Raw genomic sequence first — 18,062 nt, 5'->3', positions numbered from 1 at the left:
AAGCCGTGTTGGAAGAGCCGACTGAGCGCACAGTGAGCTGCTGTAGGTGGACCGAGGCAGTGGGGGAAGTGGTGATCGATTCTGACTTCTTTTATACGTGACATGCAGCCATCGAAGGTGGTAGCGGCAGCTGTGAAGCAGAGCGGTGACATATGATTTGTGTCTGCCTGCGTGGTAGCACACCAGACATTGGAGTCAGAGCACCCGAAACGGCCGTCCCTTGGACAGTGCGAGCCATTTCCCCGGGGCGGGGGGCAGAGGGGGTAGTCCTGCAGGCGGCGTGTGTGAAGGGTCGGGGTTTCGTTGGCTCTCTGCATCAGGAGCGTTTCTGTGCTGCCTTCCTGCCTGTCCCTCCTTTGCCTGCTTACTCCTCGATCTCTTCCCAGAAGCGAGAGGACTCGAACGAGGGCGTGCCGCGTGGGGCAGAGGCAGGCTGCAGTTGGGGCGCGTGAAGCACCAAGTCAGTGGGCACCATAGCCTGCCTGTCTTTTTCCATAGGGACAGCTGCAGACCTGCTTGGCCCGCCCTGCATGGATGCACAGCTGTAGTTTAAAAACACTTTTTCTGTCATTTCAGAGAAAAAGAAAGAAGCTCGTGATGTAAGAAATCTTGACTACACTGCTCGAAGCTGGACCGGGAAATCTCCCAAACAATTCCTCATCGATTGGGTCAGGAAGAACCTTCCCAAGAGCCCAAATCCTTCCTTTGAGAAAGTTCCAGTAGGTCGATACTGGAAGTGCAGGTGTGTTGTTTTTTTTTTGGCTGAAGGAGCTTTTAGAAAAATCGAAGATGAGAATCATTTTTGTTTGTTGGGAGCTAGGTCGACACTGAGGAAGCTCTCGTTCCCGTCTCAGGTTGATAGCACTTATAAATCACCAACTACATGTCTTCCATGGAAACCCTTCATTTAAATAACTAATGTAGACTTAGGTTCCGTGTGAACAGAATTCTGGCCAGCCTCACTTTGTCGATGTCACTCACGGTTTCTCGGCGTCCCTGTAGGGTGAGGGTGGTGAAGTCCGAGGAGGATGTACTGGTGGTGTGCCCCACCATCCTGACGGAGGACGGCATGCAAGCCCAGCACCTGGGGGCCACGCTGGCGCTCTACCGGCTGGTGAAAGGGCAGGTGAGACTTCCTACTCCACGTGCTTCAGAAACCATCTGTGGGGTGGCGGCTCTGCGTGTTTGTGTGACACTGTGTGTGCGCGCGAGGCAGCTGTGCACGCTGAACGTGGCTTCTGTGCCGGCTCGCTCCCTCCTGGCTGCCTCTCCTGACGGCCCTGTTGCTGTATGATTTGGACTTCCTCTCAGCCCCAAACGTGGCTTGGTCTCTCTCTCTCTCTCTGTAGACCAGGGACTCTGAGACCTGTGATTGGCTCAGACTTTCAGGCCGTACTAATTACAGATTAAAATCATTATGGTGGGGAGGGGCGAGTGAAGGAGCATTTTTCAACAGTTTTCCTTTAATGCTACATTATCTCTTGGCTTTAAAAAATTGGGGGCGCTGGTTGTAGTTTCAGTTTTGAGTTATACTAACTGTAAGCTTCCCGTTGAAGGAGAGATGTAAGGAAAGTGCTGCTGAGGGAAGGAAGCACCTTTGAGAGAACACAGTGCTCTTCGGGGAAACTGCCCACATTTCCGTTTTTACAAGAAGTGTGTATGTCTTTCTTCCGGGGAGGTTAGAGCCACTGATGATTTCAGACACCGAATAAGTAGAACTCCAAACAGTACCTCCTTCCAGTTTTGTCAGTGAAAGTTCTTAACGTCTTTATTTCCCTCACTTTGCAAAGTAAGGCATCACAAGCTAAGTGTAATCAATAGACCTGAACCCCAGGGCTGCAGGGAGGTTTGGGCTCTCTTCCAGCACAGACTTGGGTGCCGTAGCTCCCGTGCGGTGTGGCTCTCTGCAAACACCTTGACCCGGAACCCTGTACGGCTGCCAGCGTGGGGGGGGGGGGGGGGCTTTGCCCTGGAGACGCACTGTGGGGCGTCTGCACAGCTTCAGCGGCACTGTGGCGGCAGATGAGAAACAGCCGTCCGAGGGGCACTGCGCTCACAGGAAGCTCTGCGCGCAGGAGCTGGAGGTCGCTAGGCTGCTGATCGGTCTGCATCATGCGCGTGTGCATCTTACGTTAGAAGGAGTAGCTGGCTCGTCTGAAAGACAAATTGCACTTTAAGAGGAAGACAGCTATCCTTCTAAGTTCTCACCTGACCTGTGGTGCCCGTAGTTAGTGAGAATAACACACTGCCATTTTTTCCTGTGCAGTCAGTTCATCAGTTACTTCCTCCAACTTACCGGGATGTGTGGCTGGAGTGGAGTGATGCAGAAAAGAAAAAGGAAGAATTAAATAAAATGGAAACCAATAAACCACGCGATCTTTTTATTGCCAAACTTCTGAATAAAGTGAAGCAGCAGCAGCACCAGCAACAGCAGCATTCTGAAGATAAGAGAGAAAACTCCGCAGATCCTGAGGAGTCCTGGGAAAATTTAGTTTCCGATGAGGACTTTACTGCACCACCCCTGGAATCGGAAAAGGCGGAAGACTTGGAACCCGTTAGAAACCTCTTTAGAAAGCTGCAGAGCACACCTAAGTACCAGAGACTTCTGCAGGAAAGGCGGCAGCTGCCTGTGTTCAAGCACAGGGACTCGATCGTCCGTGCTCTCAAGAGGCACCGGGTGGTGGTGGTGGCAGGCGACACGGGCAGTGGGAAAAGCACTCAGGTACCGCATTTCCTCTTGGAGGACTTGCTTCTGACGGAGTCGGGGACGAGCAAATGCAGCATCGTCTGCACCCAGCCCCGGAGAATCTCAGCAGTGAGCTTAGCCACCAGAGTGTGTGACGAGTTGGGCTGTGACAGTGGACCCGGAGGAAGGGTAAGATGGTCCCTGCCACCCCGGAGAAGGGCGGCTTTGCTCATCTTTGCTCTTGGGGCTCAGACGGAGCCTGCGGCAGATAGGAGTCTGTCACGGGTTGTTGGCTGGCACGTCTCCGGCATGTGACACGTGCTGTGTGACACGTGCACTGGGGTGCCACTGTCCTTCACTTGGACAAGGTCGTTAGGAGTCTGTCATTAAAATCCTCATATAAAGGAGAATATGTTCGGGTCCATAGGTGATGGTCGGATACGTTACAGACTAAATTGAACATTCAAAGATTGTGGGCGGATACAAATCTGACTCTAGTATCGTATATCTCAAGTTTCCGCAAATCTCTTCTGTGGAATGTAGCCCTGAATGGTTTTCATTCATTCTTTTCAGTGAGCAGAAGGGAAAATCAGGGTAGAAGGGAACTCTAGACCATTTTGCAACCCTGTACTTACAAGCAGTAGAGAAAGTGTAAGCCTCTGCTGTCGTGCATTTTGCCACGTCGGCTTACACAAAACCGCCAAGTGCAGGGCCAGCGAGACAGGCTAGCCCCAGGTGCGAATGCCGGGCTCACGGAGCTCAGCTTAACTGCACTTGGAATCGCTCTTTCTAGAGATGGCGCTTAACAGTTTTGTCTCTGTCCTTGAGGTAGCGGTCCCTTCGTTGAAAATTGTTTTACGTAGCAAATTGTTCTGTTTCCTCTCCTGGGATGTAGGGAAAGACAGTTGTCTCACAAGGAGCTTGTGAAAGGGCAGTGACAGCCAGGCGCACAAATGACAGGAGCGTCTGAGGAAGTGGGACGGAAAACGGGGTCACCTGCGCAGTGCTGGCCGCTGCTCCTCCCGGAAGCAGCCTCGGTGACCCTGGTGGGAGCGTTGCTCCCGCACCACTCAGCCCGAAACCCCTGGTCACGTTCCACGGTCATGTCACAGTGCTCGGAGCAGAACGGCTCGTGGTCTTCTTGTCTCTGCACTTTGACAAGGACTGAGGAGTTTCTTGTTTAAAATGAACAGACCAGCGTGACAGCCGTCTGTGACTGGGGCCGTGGGGACAGCATTGTGACCACCAGCTGCGCAGGGTCCATCTACCCCCGCGCTCCGTCCAGGAGCAGGGCCAGCCCTGCGCCCCCACCCCGCCCCATCTGGCGCACGCCCCCCGCCCCGTGTCAGAGCCTAACCTCGCCCTGTCGCCCCCAGAGCTCCCTGTGTGGGTATCAGATCCGGATGGAGTCCCGGGCGGGCGAGGCCACCCGGCTGCTCTACTGCACCACAGGGGTTTTGCTGAGGAGGCTTCAGGACGACGGTCTGCTGAGCAGCGTGTCCCACGTTATTGTGGATGAGGTGAGCAGACTGCAGCCACGCTCCCGTGGATGCTGGACGCTCCGTGTTACGGAGATGCTGCTTGTGACATCAGCCACGTTCCCTCTGTGCTCCCAGTGCCACGCACTGTCAGAGTCACTTAGTTTCCTCTAGTGAGTGTGCCGGGGGGCGGGGCGGGGGGGCTGGGTTAGTAAATTCCAAACAGCATTCGCTGGGTGCTGGGTGCTGCTCTGAAGACTTCCCGTCCACGACCCGCTCCCTCCCCCAGCACGGCAGTCCCTGTAAACAGCACTACTTCTGTGTCACGGCTCAGGGACCGAGGCAGAGGTTAAACAGCTGGGCCAGTTCACGCAGCCAGCCAGCTCTGCGCCGGGTTCCAGGCCCGCGCTCGGCTGCGTCTGCGTGCTGGCCAGCACACTCGCCGCCTCTCCGCTACATTTGGAGGTCAGAGGGTTTCCTCTGATTCCTACAAAATCCAGGGACTCCTCCATCAATGTGTCATTTTGTCCCTAGAGACACCCTACCTGAGTAGGATTTGAATACACACTTAAATTGAATTATGCCAAAAGTTTCACTCTGGAGTTACTTTAAATGGCATACTAGCCTAATATATATAAACTGATTTGCCTTGCACATAATTTTTCAAGAAGAAATAATGTATTTAGCATTTCTGTTCTAAAAATATTTTTTAAATTTTCCCTGATGTAAAATTTTTGTTGAATGTATGGTAATTCACTACGTTCAAAGTCAGTAGTAAAAGTTCAGTCATTGATTGATTTTTAATTAATAGACTATATATAGGTTATTGGGTTATTTTCCTTCTTTTGGTTAGAAAATATTAGAAGTGTAGAAACATACAAAAATGAAAATAAAAATTATAATCTCGTGACCTAGAAAAAAATCAATGTTGACATTTAATCTGTATATTTATATGTGTTTATATTTAGTATGTATAGTCTTTTTATGTCATTAGTCTATAAAAGCATAATTTTTTAGTTGCTTTGTGGTAGATAATTTGGATGCCCCATATTATTTAACCATTTTCCTATTGTCGGACAAGTGAAGGTTAAGATGTCTTTTAATAACCTAATAGTTCGGTAGTAGATGAGTGGTAGGAAATCATCTTTATTTAGGAGTCTGCTCTCCCACAGGGGGAGAGACTGCCGTCCTCACTAAGGGTCGGAAGAAAAAGGGCGAGGGCTGCGGGGACAGGCAGGGCTGCTGGTCACAGCCCTGCTCTGCGAGGCCGAGACTGGGACTTTGTTGGTATCCTCGAGGACCAGCATAAGCAAAGTGCTACTCTGTCTATTTATGATGAGACATTTTTACTGCTAGGGAGGCTGAAACATTGGTATTGGCGAGTCAGTAAATTTTCTTGTCGCCCCAGTGTACCAGCAACTTGCTTGGTAAGTATGTGTCAGAGTGGAGTGCAGTGTGCAATGGGGCTGAGATGGGTGGGGCAGAGCGCAGGCAGGTGGGCTGGGCCCCCGGGCAGGGCAGACAGTTCTGGAGGTCGGCCCCACTCCAGACATGCAGCTTCTCCCTCCCTCTGCATGCACAGTATTCCAACCTCGATCAACTTTTCGACGTGCGTGTCTGACCACTTCAGCCTTTTCCTAGGCCTTACGGATGCCGAGGGTTCACATTCCCTGTGTACTAGGTTCACGAGAGAAGTGTCCAGTCGGACTTCTTACTGGTCATCCTGAAGGAGATTTTACAGAAGCGCTCCGACCTGCACCTGATCCTGATGAGTGCCACTGTGGACAGCGACAAGTTCTCCACATACTTCACGCACTGCCCTGTCCTCAGAATTTCAGGAAGAAGTTACCCTGTCGAGGTGAGAGTTCCCACAGCGCCCGTGTGAGCAGAACTCGCACGCCCCCTGGGAGCGGCCCCAGGAGGGAGCCCGTGGGCAGGGGTCGGGGGAGGGGACAGAAGTGTGTTCCCAGGGGCCCAGGAGGCAGTGCTGCTGCTCTGGCTCTGGGAGGCTTCTGCTGAGAGACACATGTGACCTGCAGGGCGCAAAGCAGTGCTCCCTGCGGACAGCCGGGTGCACCCGAGGGCAGCGCCGGCGGGAGGGGCTCCCTCTGCGCCCCCCTCTCCCAGCGAGGCGTGGCTGTGCAGCCTCCTTTCTGCCCGTGCGAGTCTTTCTGCCCGTGCGAGTCTTCCTCGGCTCTCCCACATCAGACACAGACACCATGATGCCATTTGTCCTGACACCTCCAGGGACAGGTTCACCCTCACCAGCAAAGCTCTGCATTTTCAGATAATGCAGACAAAGCTTTTTCCATAACACTCTAAAGTAGCATGTGGTGACATTCGAAAGTCAAGAATCCCCTTGTTCTCTTTAAAATGGTGTTTACTCACGTGAATGTGAGTTCACCATTTGCACGCCTTATTCTATGCAGGTTTTTTATCTGGAAGATATAATAGAAGAAACAGGTTTTGTACTGGAGAAAGACTCAGAATATTGCCAAAAATATCTGGAGGAGGAAGAAGAAATAACCATTCATGTTACCAGCAAAGCAGGGGGAACACAAAAGTATCAGGTAAAAAGAAAACCTTTGGAAAGATGTCTGATGGTGCTCTCCAGCGCTGACCTGCTGTGAGTTTTAAAGCCGCACTGGCACAGTGAATGCGAGTGCAGTCGGTAGGAGAGGGACGGACGTGAGGAAGGGCCCCCTTTAAAGGTCAGCCTAGGCTCTGGTGTCCTGTGGTCTCTGACTGTTCTGGGCCATAGCGGTGCACGTCGAGAATCAAGGACCGTGAAGGGAAGGGAGAGGTGGCGTGTGCTGCTCCACAGCAGCAGTTGGTGGCTGAGGCGTGCCGGCTCCTAGCGGCCTCTGCCTGCCATGTGCCCATCTCGGCTCTGCAGTGGAGCTGCCTGAGGCTAGTGCGGTGCTCACTAGAGAGCCCGTTTCCAGCGTGTTTTCAGAAATGGCACAAAGCTGTATCATCCTGTGTTTTAGGGAACTCGTCCCTTCTTCATCTTATGAAAGCGCTTACTGTTTTTTTCATCTTTTTCTGTTTCTGTTAGGAATATATCCCGATTCAAACGGAAGCAGGTGCTGATTTAAGTCCCTCTTACCAGAAGTATAGCAGCCGCACCCAGCACGCTCTTCTCTACATGAACCCTCAGAAGGTCAACCTGGACCTCATCGTGGAGCTCCTCGCGCACTTAGGTGCGTGTCGGCCTCTAGCATGCCTCCGTCTGCCCTGGCGGAGCTTCCTGCCAGTGGCAGGTGCTGCGGGAGTGCCTGTGGTGCTGCTCCTTACCTTCCTCCTCCTCCTGAGCAGCGTGTGCTTTCTGACATTGCAGACAGAAGCCCCCAGTTCAGAAACACTGAAGGAGCGGTGCTGATCTTCCTACCCGGCCTCGCTCACATCCAGCAGCTGTACGACCTCCTGTCGGCTGACAGAAGGTTTTCTTCTGAGCGGTAACTACAGATCTTTTATATTCCTGGTGGTTTCAAAGTAGAAAAAGGTTTCATACATGAAAACTCTTTTTAAAAAGATTTTGTTTATTTGTTTTTAGAGAGAAGGGAAGGGAGGGAAAAAGAGAGGGAGAGAGACATCAATGTGTGGTTACCTCTCACTCGCCCCCTACTGGGGACCTGGCCCGTAACCCCGGCACATGTGCTGACTGGGAATCGAACTGGTGACCCTTTGCTTCTCAGGCCGGCACTCAGTCCACTGAGCCATACGGGCCAGAGCTGTTCTGTTTTTTTTGTGTGTGATGAAGCACAGGGAGTCCTGTGGGCGAGAGCAGGATGGCAGCCCCTCCCTAGCCCTCTGGGTGTGTAAACCCACACACACTGAGTGGGCAGCGCCTGCTCTGTGCTTCGTTACAGCATACCGCTGCCGTCGCGCTCTTCACGCTGGCGTCAGTGCATCCTGAGATCTTGTGAGCCCCTGGTCCATGCCACTCACTCACATCACACGTCTTTCTCTTTGACAGCATGTGGGGATTCACTGTACCGTTTTCAGAACTTTTGTGTGTGTTTCAAACTTTTCATGATACAAGATGTTACAGTTGCTCCCTATTTGCAAACACATTTTGTTATTCTTCACAGTGCTGCAGTGTCTTCTAAAGAGAAACTCTTGCTAAGAACTGTGGTTTTAACTTTCAGATATAAAGTGATAGCTCTGCATTCCATTCTTTCAACCCAAGATCAAGCCGCAGCGTTCACACTCCCGCCTCCAGGAGTCAGGAAGGTAAGGCTCAGCCCAGCCCAGGTGTGTGGGAGCTGTTGGAGAAGGTCGCGGGGAGGCGCTGGGACTGGCCCGAGGAGGCGATTGCCCGTGGAAGGGCCTCAGTGGCGGCAGAGGCACGCCCAGCGTTGGGTCAGAGTGTTCAGACAGTGGCGTGCTACCAAAGGGATGGGCTTTAGGCGGAGTGCCAGTTGAAAATGTGTTGTGGGTGTTGCTTGTGAAAAGAACGTCGCTGCTTGCCCCAAGCGGGCACCGTAGGGGACCTTGGGGGTCCGGAGCTGCTGGAGCCCAGGCAGCATTCTCTGCTGATGCCCAGGCTATTCGCCCTCACCCCTGATTTTTTTTTTTTTTGTAATGGTAATACACAGACCGTTAGGTTGGGAGGGAATCTCAGCACTTTCATTGTGTCCTCCATTTGGGATTCTGAAGGAAGAGTTTCTCGCCAAAGGGAGTGTCTCCGGTTTTGAACCTCTGTCAGAGGGGAAGACGGCAGGCACAGCATAGGAGCCGTGGGGACACAGCTCCCAGACGGAGCGGGGCTCTCCCGAAGGGGCCTGGCCCATGTCTGGCCGGCAACCCAGTCCACCTCCGTCCTCCCCTTTCTCAGGGGCGTGGCCCGGCCCCCCCCCCCCCCCCCCCCCCCCCCCCCCCCGCCGAGTTAGAAAACTGCTGGTCCGTGTGGCTCTTCGACTGTTTTCCACTCTGCCTGGCTCATTTTTAGGGGGCCTGGCTAGAGCTAGGAAATGGTATTTTTGTTGGAATAAAAATTTGTACCTTTAATTAGCAAGCTGAGGTGATGAAACTAATTAGAACAAATTAAGATTACACAGCAATAACAAGTAGATTGTGAATTTTTGTAAACATTGAAATTCACCTTTTTTTTAATCCTCACCCAAGAACATGCTTATTGATTTTAGAGAGGGGGGGAGAGAGAAAGAGGGGGAGAGGAACATCGACGTGAGAGAGAAACATCAGTTGGTTGCCTTTGTACATGCCCCGACCAGGGCCAAACCCCAACCCAGGCGTGTGCCCTGACTGGGGATCCAACCTGCAGCCTTTCAGTTTGCGAGAAGACGCCCGACCAACCGAGCCACACCGGCCAGGCCTGAAATTCCCGTTTTAGGTTCACTGACTCAAACTCTGTGACCTAGTTTACTTGACAGCATGTTGCTGAAAGTCGTTACCTAAATGTTCTGTCTTCTTTTTTTCTTCAGATTGTTCTAGCCACAAATATCGCAGAGACGGGTATCACTATTCCAGACGTTGTGTTTGTAATCGATACTGGAAGAACAAAAGAGAATAAGTGAGTCTGACTTTCCCAAATCGACATTTTTAACTGGAAAAGAATGTGGGGCTCTTGAATTCTTAGGAAAAGTCACAGAATTGTAGAGGGAAATTTTCAAATATCCTGATTCTGCCCAGAGCAAAACTGTAGGAAATTCAAAATGTGAAGCCTCATGCTGTTGGTTTTCCCATAAGTAGCCCATGTACTGCTGCTTCTAGAAAAGCACTCTGAGAAAGTTTTCAGAACGTAAATTTTTGTAAATATGTTGGTTTGTGAAGTAAATTGTCTTACAAAAGCATTATTTGTGAGATTATAAAAACTAGTATGGGTTTTGGAATTACAGTTAGATTTGAATCTTTGGTGTATAATCCTAAGCCAGTACCATATTTTGCGGACTATAAGACGCACCTAGGTTTTAGAGGAGGAAAACGGGGGGGGGCAAAAAACCCCGCTCCACTGCCACCCACCCCCAGCCAGGTAGGCTACATTCGGACTATGAGACGCACCCCCATTTTCCTCCCAAATTTGGGTAGGAAAGTGCATCTTATAGTCTGAAAAATACGGTAATACAACATAACCACCAGTGGTGACCATCAGTTTCCCCACGTGTAAATGAGGAAGGTGAACATTTCATGATAGAAAGTGCCCGGTACAGTAACCGGCACAGTAGGTCCGCTGAGCTGAACTTCCGCCAAGGAGGTTGGGCTTCTGCAGCTGTTTGTGTGTCCGTGCCGCCCTGGCTGCCGTGGTCTGCACACACCGCCCCCAGCATTAGGGAGCTGGAGCGCCACCTGGAGGGGAGCGCGGCTGCCCAGCACAAAGCGGACCCTGGGACCCTGGGACCCTGGGTTTTTGACATCGCACCTTTAGAGGAAGCCTGTTCAGGGTTTGACTGTGTCCTGTGGAAAGTGCGGTGAGTTGTGATGTCCACAGTGGCACTGCTCAGAACTGTTAGCGTGGGGAAGGCTAGTTCACAGGTTTTCCCCTTGTGCCAGAGCCTTTAACCTGGTGGTATGAGATTTAGCAGGCAGTGATTGCTGAATTGTGTGAATATAAACCGTGAGCTGGAAAGTACTGCCCCACAATGACAGCAGACTTGTTTTGGTCTACCTTCAACTCAATTCCAAGAGCCAAACGTCCCAGTTGTCCCGGAGTCTGGTTTAAGTGGGTAACGCACGCCCCTTCCTCACCCATCTCTTCAGGTACCACGAGAGCAGTCAGATGAGCTCCTTGGTGGAGACGTTTGTCAGTAAAGCCAGCGCTCTGCAGCGCCAGGGCCGAGCTGGGCGGGTCCGCGACGGGGTCTGCTTCCGGATGTACACGAGGGAGAGGTACGGCCCAGCGCTGGGCGTGGGAAGCCGTGGTCAGTGCAGCATGGCGGCCGATGGTATGAGTGACGTTTGCTGCTACTTTGTTTTTCAGATTTGAAGGCTTCATGGACTATTCTGTTCCGGAAATCTTACGTGTGCCTTTGGAGGAATTATGTCTTCATATCATGGTAACCCCTCTGCGACTCAGATGAATTTGTTATTCCTGATCCCTTTCTAGAAAAGGAAGTTAAGACCCTAAACGTACCTTACCTCGCATTGCTGCAGATGTTCGAGCCCTTTGTGGAGTCACTGTCAATCAGTGCCCCGCCCCCCCCGCTGTGCAGCCTCACGTCCCACCGCTAGTCACCGAGGACAGGTGGCTCTGTCTGAGGCATTGCGGGGAGGGGGGGAGGCCATGCTGGGGGCATCTCGTGGATAGGGTTAGAGAGGCTGCTAAACCTCGTGCAGTGCCCTGCACAGACCCCCACAAACATCAGGGGTCTGGCCCGTGGAAACCACAGAGCTGACACTGGGAAACCCTGACCCAACCGAGGGCTTCCCAGTTCGAACGATCCACCACGCCCTTTAGTTGTTAGGTTTTCTTACCGTAAGAATCAGGAATGCAGAGACAAACTATGGACTGAGGGTCTCATCCCCCTTAACATGCTGCACAGGGCACACACACACACATGCATGCGCACACACGCACTGCCAGTGACAGGAGAAGAAGAGGGCTCCCTTGCTCAGACACCCACCCTCTTTGCTCAGAATGTCACCGGGTGGGGAGGCCGCCCCAGCCCGACCTCCCCTGCGGAGGGTGCTGACTCGGCCGCTCTCTTCCCATCTGCAGAAATGCAGCCTTGGCTCTCCTGAAGATTTCCTCTCCAAGGCCTTAGATCCTCCTCAGCCTCAAGTAATCAGCAATGCGATGCATTTACTCCGAAAAATTGGAGCTTGTGAACTAAATGAGCCTAAGCTGACTCCCCTGGGCCAGCACCTTGCGGCGTTGCCCGTGAACGTCAAGATCGGCAAGATGCTCATCTTCGGGGCCATATTTGGCTGCCTGGACCCCGTGGTAAGACAAGGGCGCTGCTGCCGCTCCACTTGAAATTCCACTTTGGCTGAGAAATTACCGCGTTTGGAAATGACCTTTTAACTTTTCATTCAGTTCTCTAAATAGGGTGTACCAACATTAAAATGCAGGAGGTCTGAGTGCTTAATGAGAAGTTTTGAGTATTTAGCTTTATACACAAGACAATATATTCGCCCACTCACATAGGCTGTGGGTGCTGTTCTGTACGTGGGTTTGGCTTGTCTAGGCTTTGCTGTGCAGCATCCCACTTGCAGTATTTATTTAATTGAATGTGTGGTAGACCAGCCATTTTCAACCTTTTTTGTGTCCTGGCACATAAAGTAATTACTAAGATTCTGTGGCACACCCAAAAATACATTTTTGCTGACCTGACAAAAAACAGGTGTGATTTTGACTCATTGGCACTGGTGGCTATTGTGTGGGCCGTTGTCATTTTTTATGTGACTATCTTGCGGGGAGAGGTCAGTGCCAGGACCAGACAGTAAGGCACTCCGTGTTTCATCCAGTCCTGTGGCGCACCGGGTGAGCGTCACTGCGGTGGGCCGTGCTTGGGCAGCTCTGAGCCCGCAGGCTCTCCTATGTGGAACCAAGCATGCTCTTCCTCCCCTTCTTCTGGGTTAGGCCTCTGTGCTTTAATTCAGCCACAGGTGCTCCAACTGCGGGGGCTAAAACTCCTAAGGGCCAGCAAGTACCAGCGTTCTCACAGCATCTCAGACTTGGCAAGTTTTGTGCCTCTGTTGGACTCTGGGCTCCCACGTCAGCTAGGCCACTGCAGCTTTCCAGCATTACCACGCTGTGGCCTTTCCTGGGACAGCCAGTCGAGGCAGGACAGAGAGAGTGTGACTCTCTTGAGTCTCTTTTTCTCTAGCATTAGAAATAGATACTCGCCAGAATCACAATGAGTCCAAAGAGTGACCTCCGTCTCGGCAGCTGGTCTGAGAAGCTGCTGCCACAACGCAGGTCGTCGGGAGAGGCCGTCAGCGATACGGAAAGGGAGCCCACCCGGTGGGGGAACGGATTCACCAGTGATACCTTGGACAAGGGTTTAACCTCCAAAATGTATGAAGAACTTGTACAACACCAGGAAGACAAACAACCCAGTTAAAAAATGGGCAAAGGCCCTGAACAGACACTTCTCCAAAGAGCACATACAGGTGGCCAGAGACATACGAAAAGATGCTCACTAGGCAGCAGAGAGACGCAAATTGAAACCACAATGAGATACCACTTCACATGGTCAGAATGGCCACCATAAACAAATCAACAAGTGCTGGCGAGGATGCGGAGGAAAAGGAGCCCTAGTGTGCTTTTGGTGGGAATGCAGACTGGAGCAGCCACTGTGGAAACCAGCATGGAATTCCCTCAGAAAACTAAAAATGGAACTGCCTTTTGACCTGGCAATTCCACTGCTGGGACTATACCCTAAGAACCCTGGAACACCCATCCCAAAGAACCTGTGCACCCCAGTGTTCACAGCAGCAGTATTTACATTAGCCAAGTGCTGGAAGCAGCTCAAGTGGCCGTCAGTAGATGTGGGGGTATAAAAACTGGGACATTTACACAGTGGAATTCTGTGTAGCAGAAGGAGCTCCTACCTTTCCCGACAGCACGGATGGGCCTGGAGAGCACTACGCTGAGTGGAAGAGCCAGTCAGAGAAAGACAAACACCATATGGTGTCACTTACGTGTACAACCTCATGAACAAAATAAACTGACAAAGCAGAAACGGAGGCGTGGACCCAGGGAGACGACTGACAGCTGTCAGAGTGGAGGGGGGACGGGGGACAGGATGAAAGAGGGAGAAGGGGTCAGCACAACACCTATATCATGACCCATGGACACGGACAACAGCATGGGGATGGCCAGAGGGAGGGGGGGTGGGGGCTGGGAGAAGGTGGGCAAAGGGGGGGGGGAAATGGGGACATCTGCAATAGTGTCAACAGTAAAAATATAGTTGTTTCTAAAGTACAGCATGGGGCCCTGGCTGGTGTGGCTCAGTGGCTTGAGTGCCAGCCTGCAAACCAAGGGGTCGCTGGATTGATCCCCAGTCAGGGCACATGCCTGGGTTGTGGGCCAGGTCCCCAGTAGGGGGCGTGAGAGCCAACCACACATTGATGTTTCTGTCTCCCTCCCCTTCTCTCTAAAAATAAATAAAATCTTTTAAATAAATAAATAAATAGGGTACAGCATGGGGCAAAGTAGGCTTACAGTTGTGAGTATGTGGAACACAGAGGTTATTCCTGTATGGTTACTTATTCATCATTTTATTATTCTCCACGGAACAACTGTGAGCCTGCTTTTGCCCACCCTCTATTTAAAGAGCATTGCAGGCAGTGGGCATTCGGCGGGGAGTCGAGATGTCTGAGTGGTGATTCGGGGACTGCTTCCAGCTGAGGCAGACTCCTGATCACTTCCGCAGCTCCATTTACGTCCGGTTCCGGGGCGCTACCTTCTGTCTCATGGGTGGTATATAAAAACAGGGATGCATTTTTTAAACTCCATAAAGTGGAACTGGAAGTGCCGAATTAAAGCAAAAGTGCGCTTGCTCGCACAGAGCTGAGACTGCTGCAGGAAGCACACAGCCCCAGAGCAGGTGCTTTGGCGGTGTGCCCTCTTTGACCACGGACCCCTTGGTTCCCTGCGCAGGCGACGCTCGCCGCGGTCATGACGGAGAAGTCTCCCTTCACCACCCCGATCGGGCGGAAAGAGGAGGCGGACCTGGCCAAGGCGGCGCTGGCCGTGGCGGACTCCGACCACCTGACCATCTACAGGGCGTACCTGGGGTAAAGCGAGAGTCGGGGTGCCGAGCCTGGGGCGGCTCGCTTCTCGAAAACATCATTGACTTTCATGAAAAGATTTAAGTTCGTAACTAAGATGTAAACTTATTTTTAGTTATATCATCTCCCAAGGCCTAATTAATTATACCACAGATTCATAGTGTTATAACCCTTTCTAAAGTTTACGAACAACGTATTCATATATTACATGTGTATTATGAGAAATTAATTTGCTGCGATACATTAACAGAAAAAATGTGTATTGTGGTTGAATTCTTAAAAACAGTTGGTGGCTCCTACCAGCAGACCATCCTCTTTTTACGTGATGGTAATTTAGCACATACTCTGGGACCTCTGAGGAAGAGAGTTTGCCAAGAGAGCAGGCGGAACTGGCATCATTGTATCTCTGTAGGTGGAAGAAAGCGCGGCAGGAAGGTGGCTACCGCTCTGAGATGGCGTATTGCCGGAGGCACTTTCTCAGCCGGACCTCGCTGCTGACCCTGGAGGTGAGTCGGAGGACAGCCACCTCACTGGGCCCACTAGGCCGAGGGATGGGTGGGTCTCGGGAGAAGGAAGGCCCGGGCTGGTGCTGGACGCTTTCCCCGTCAGTGTTAGGGCTCCGGGGCACAGTTTCTATGGGGGAGTCGGGGTGGATGCTGGACTCTCCCCTTCTCTAGCAGTTTCTGTAATGAGTCGATCCCCAAGCAATTCCACAGGTAATCAATGAACGTTGTTTTCTACAAAAATCACGATGAGCCTAGTGACTTAAATGTATTTGATGGGTCCTGTCCTCTATGGCTATTTTTTAATCCCCAAACTGTCGCCTCTGAACAGTGAGAGCCACTTCAGGTTCCCCGAGCCTTTCCCATGCGGCCTGAGCGGTCTGGCGCTGCCTTGCTCTGGGAGTGCAGGCTGCCTTGGCGTCTTGTGCTCCGGGCTTGGAGTCAGTCACTTTCCCTGAGAGCTCTGATTCCTTTTGACGGACTTCTGTTACACTTTCCCAGATGTTAGCCAGCTGCTTGGTTGCAGTGTAGGATGGTGAGCCTGGAGGGGCAGAGGGGCATCGTGTACCCTGCGACTGACTGGGGCCAGGCACGGAACCCTGCCCCTAGACAGGGAAGCCTGTGACTCCGCCCGCCCCTCAGGCCTTGGCTGCACCCGGGGCCAGACTTCCCAGTGGAGGACGGAGTCCGAGGGGAGTGGAAGCAGAGACACAGAGCCGAGCTCCTCCACAGACCCGCGCCTGCGGTACTTAGCACATGGGGAGTGGTGTTGAGTGCGGCCAGGCTTGGGCGTGGGCCTGACGCGAGCGCGGTCTGTCTCACATCAGCCCTCTTCCTGTGCTCATATTCTGAACGGTTAAAAGCCCTTTTTCCCATATAATTTGGCCCATTACTTTTTGTGACTTAGTATCACTGCCTGGACGACAGCAGGGACTTCCCTGGGAGAATAGGGCTTGTCCTTCCCGAAGCAGGTGAAGGGGTAAACTGAATAAAAGCCCCCACTGGGCTGCTGACCGGGACCCCAATGCAGTGCCACACACCTTTGCCTCCCCTCCGTGCGCCACCCCTCCCAGGAGCCACCAGCCCCCTTCCTTCCCAGAGCCTCTCCTCACCTCCATGGGCTTTTCCTCACCTCCCTGGGCTTTTCCTCACCTCCCTGGGCTGTGCTGCCGTCTGTCTCTTCCCAGCCCTGTGGCATGGCCACAGCTGTCTTGTTGGTCTTACCTCCCCCGGAACCCAAGTCCCAAGCCCCAAACCAGACACCTAAGGGAAATCCTAACTGTAAACATCACCTAGTAATCACTTGTGCCCTGTTTGCTGTGAAGGATGCTCTTCTTTCCTGTAGAATTTGATCGGCACTACTGAAAGTAGAAAAAGAGTTTAGGTCACAGTTTGTCTGTTTGACTGAGTGTACGGGGCGACATTGGTGAGTAGGGCCGTGTGGGTTTCCTGTGCTCTGTGATACGTCACATGTGCACTGCACTGTGTGCCCACCCCCCAAAGGCAGGTCGTCTTCCCTCACCATACACTCGTCCCCCTTTCCCGACCTAGGTAACAGTTTCAGGGTAAATGAAGTTGCTGTCAGTTAACTTCCTCAAAGTTCTTTAGGAAATTAAGGCAAGGCTCCCAGAGACACGTGAAGAAGGCCCTTGCAGTCTCGGCCCAGGTCCCTCTGTCACTCTCCCCCAGCTCTGCTCTGTGGGGGTGCCCACTGCTCGCCGGGTGGGAGCTGCGGCTGCTGCGGGGAGCGAGCTGAGCGACAACACGCTCGGGCACATTCTCCTCACTCTCCCGTTGTAGAAGGCTGCGTGTTTTGGACATCTGCAGTCTCGGGGTGGGGGAACAGGCGACTCGTTCATCCCTAGCTCCCCAGTGCCTTTCTCCTCCCTAATTTAATCTGGGCTGTGGTGACAGGCATGACCACTGGGCGTCTTCCAGTTTTGATAGGAAACGTGATAGAAGTTGCGAGGCCATTTGGCAGTTTCTCTCTGTTAATCAGTTACAATCTTGTCTCTTTCCCCCGCGACCCCCTAGGACGTAAAGCAGGAGCTGATAAAGTTGGTGAGAGCAGCAGGATTCTCACCATCCGCTCCTGCTGACAGCTGGGAGGGTGACAAGGCTGCACAGGCCCTTTCCTTCCAAGAGGTCGCCCTTCTGAAGGCCGTCCTGGCCGCCGGGCTCTATGACAACGTGGGAAGGATAATCTGTGCGAAATCGGTCGATGCCACCGAGAGACTGGCCTGCGTCGTGGAGACCGCCCAAGGCAAAGCACAAGTGCACCCGTCCTCAGTGAACCGGGCTCTTCAGACGCATGGCTGGCTCTTGTACCAAGAGAAGGTGCAGCTCCCCTTCCTCCCCACAGCACCGGGCCGGGTTCTGGAGCCCGTCCTCACCCAGCGGGTGGGGCACCTGGCTCTCCAATCGAGCGGCTCATTCTGTTCACACTGGTGGTCAGGACGCACGTGGTCTCTCGGCGGAAGATGGGCCTTACTCATCGACGAAAGAAAGGGTTCCGCAGTGACCGTCACTGCCCCTTGTACTTAAAGTAGAGAGAAGGCAGCAGAGAGACGACGTCCAATAGTGTGTCGTGTCCCTGAGATCTCACCGAGGCGCTGTCTCAAAGCGGGAGAGCCCTTACAGCTGCACTCCCAAAGGAGGGGTTTGGGGAGGCCTCTGTGTCATGGGGCAGCCGTGTGA

The 18,062-nt window shown here is 52.6% G+C and overlaps 1 protein-coding gene across 1 annotated transcript in view; it reads left to right on the top strand.

The window, feature by feature from the left end:
- Positions 1-18,062, top strand: part of DHX29 (DExH-box helicase 29) — a 38,417-nt gene that overhangs the window by 15,711 nt on the left and 4,644 nt on the right. The window contains exons 9-24 of the mRNA XM_053914826.2: positions 577-742; positions 1,003-1,126; positions 2,267-2,875; positions 4,063-4,206; positions 5,846-6,022; positions 6,594-6,734; positions 7,223-7,367; positions 7,505-7,622; positions 8,316-8,400; positions 9,612-9,700; positions 10,885-11,013; positions 11,105-11,180; positions 11,843-12,067; positions 14,732-14,868; positions 15,275-15,368; positions 17,400-17,702. Of these exons, the coding sequence (XP_053770801.1) occupies positions 577-742; positions 1,003-1,126; positions 2,267-2,875; positions 4,063-4,206; positions 5,846-6,022; positions 6,594-6,734; positions 7,223-7,367; positions 7,505-7,622; positions 8,316-8,400; positions 9,612-9,700; positions 10,885-11,013; positions 11,105-11,180; positions 11,843-12,067; positions 14,732-14,868; positions 15,275-15,368; positions 17,400-17,702 (2,762 nt within the window). The remainder of the gene's footprint in view (positions 1-576; positions 743-1,002; positions 1,127-2,266; positions 2,876-4,062; positions 4,207-5,845; positions 6,023-6,593; positions 6,735-7,222; positions 7,368-7,504; positions 7,623-8,315; positions 8,401-9,611; positions 9,701-10,884; positions 11,014-11,104; positions 11,181-11,842; positions 12,068-14,731; positions 14,869-15,274; positions 15,369-17,399; positions 17,703-18,062) is intronic.

Source organism: Desmodus rotundus, chromosome 1 (genome assembly GCF_022682495.2).
Source record: "Desmodus rotundus isolate HL8 chromosome 1, HLdesRot8A.1, whole genome shotgun sequence".
NCBI classification, from domain to species: Eukaryota; Metazoa; Chordata; class Mammalia; order Chiroptera; family Phyllostomidae; genus Desmodus; species Desmodus rotundus.
Note: the sequence above shows the minus strand (reverse complement) of the source record. Positions and strands in the feature narration are given on the sequence as shown.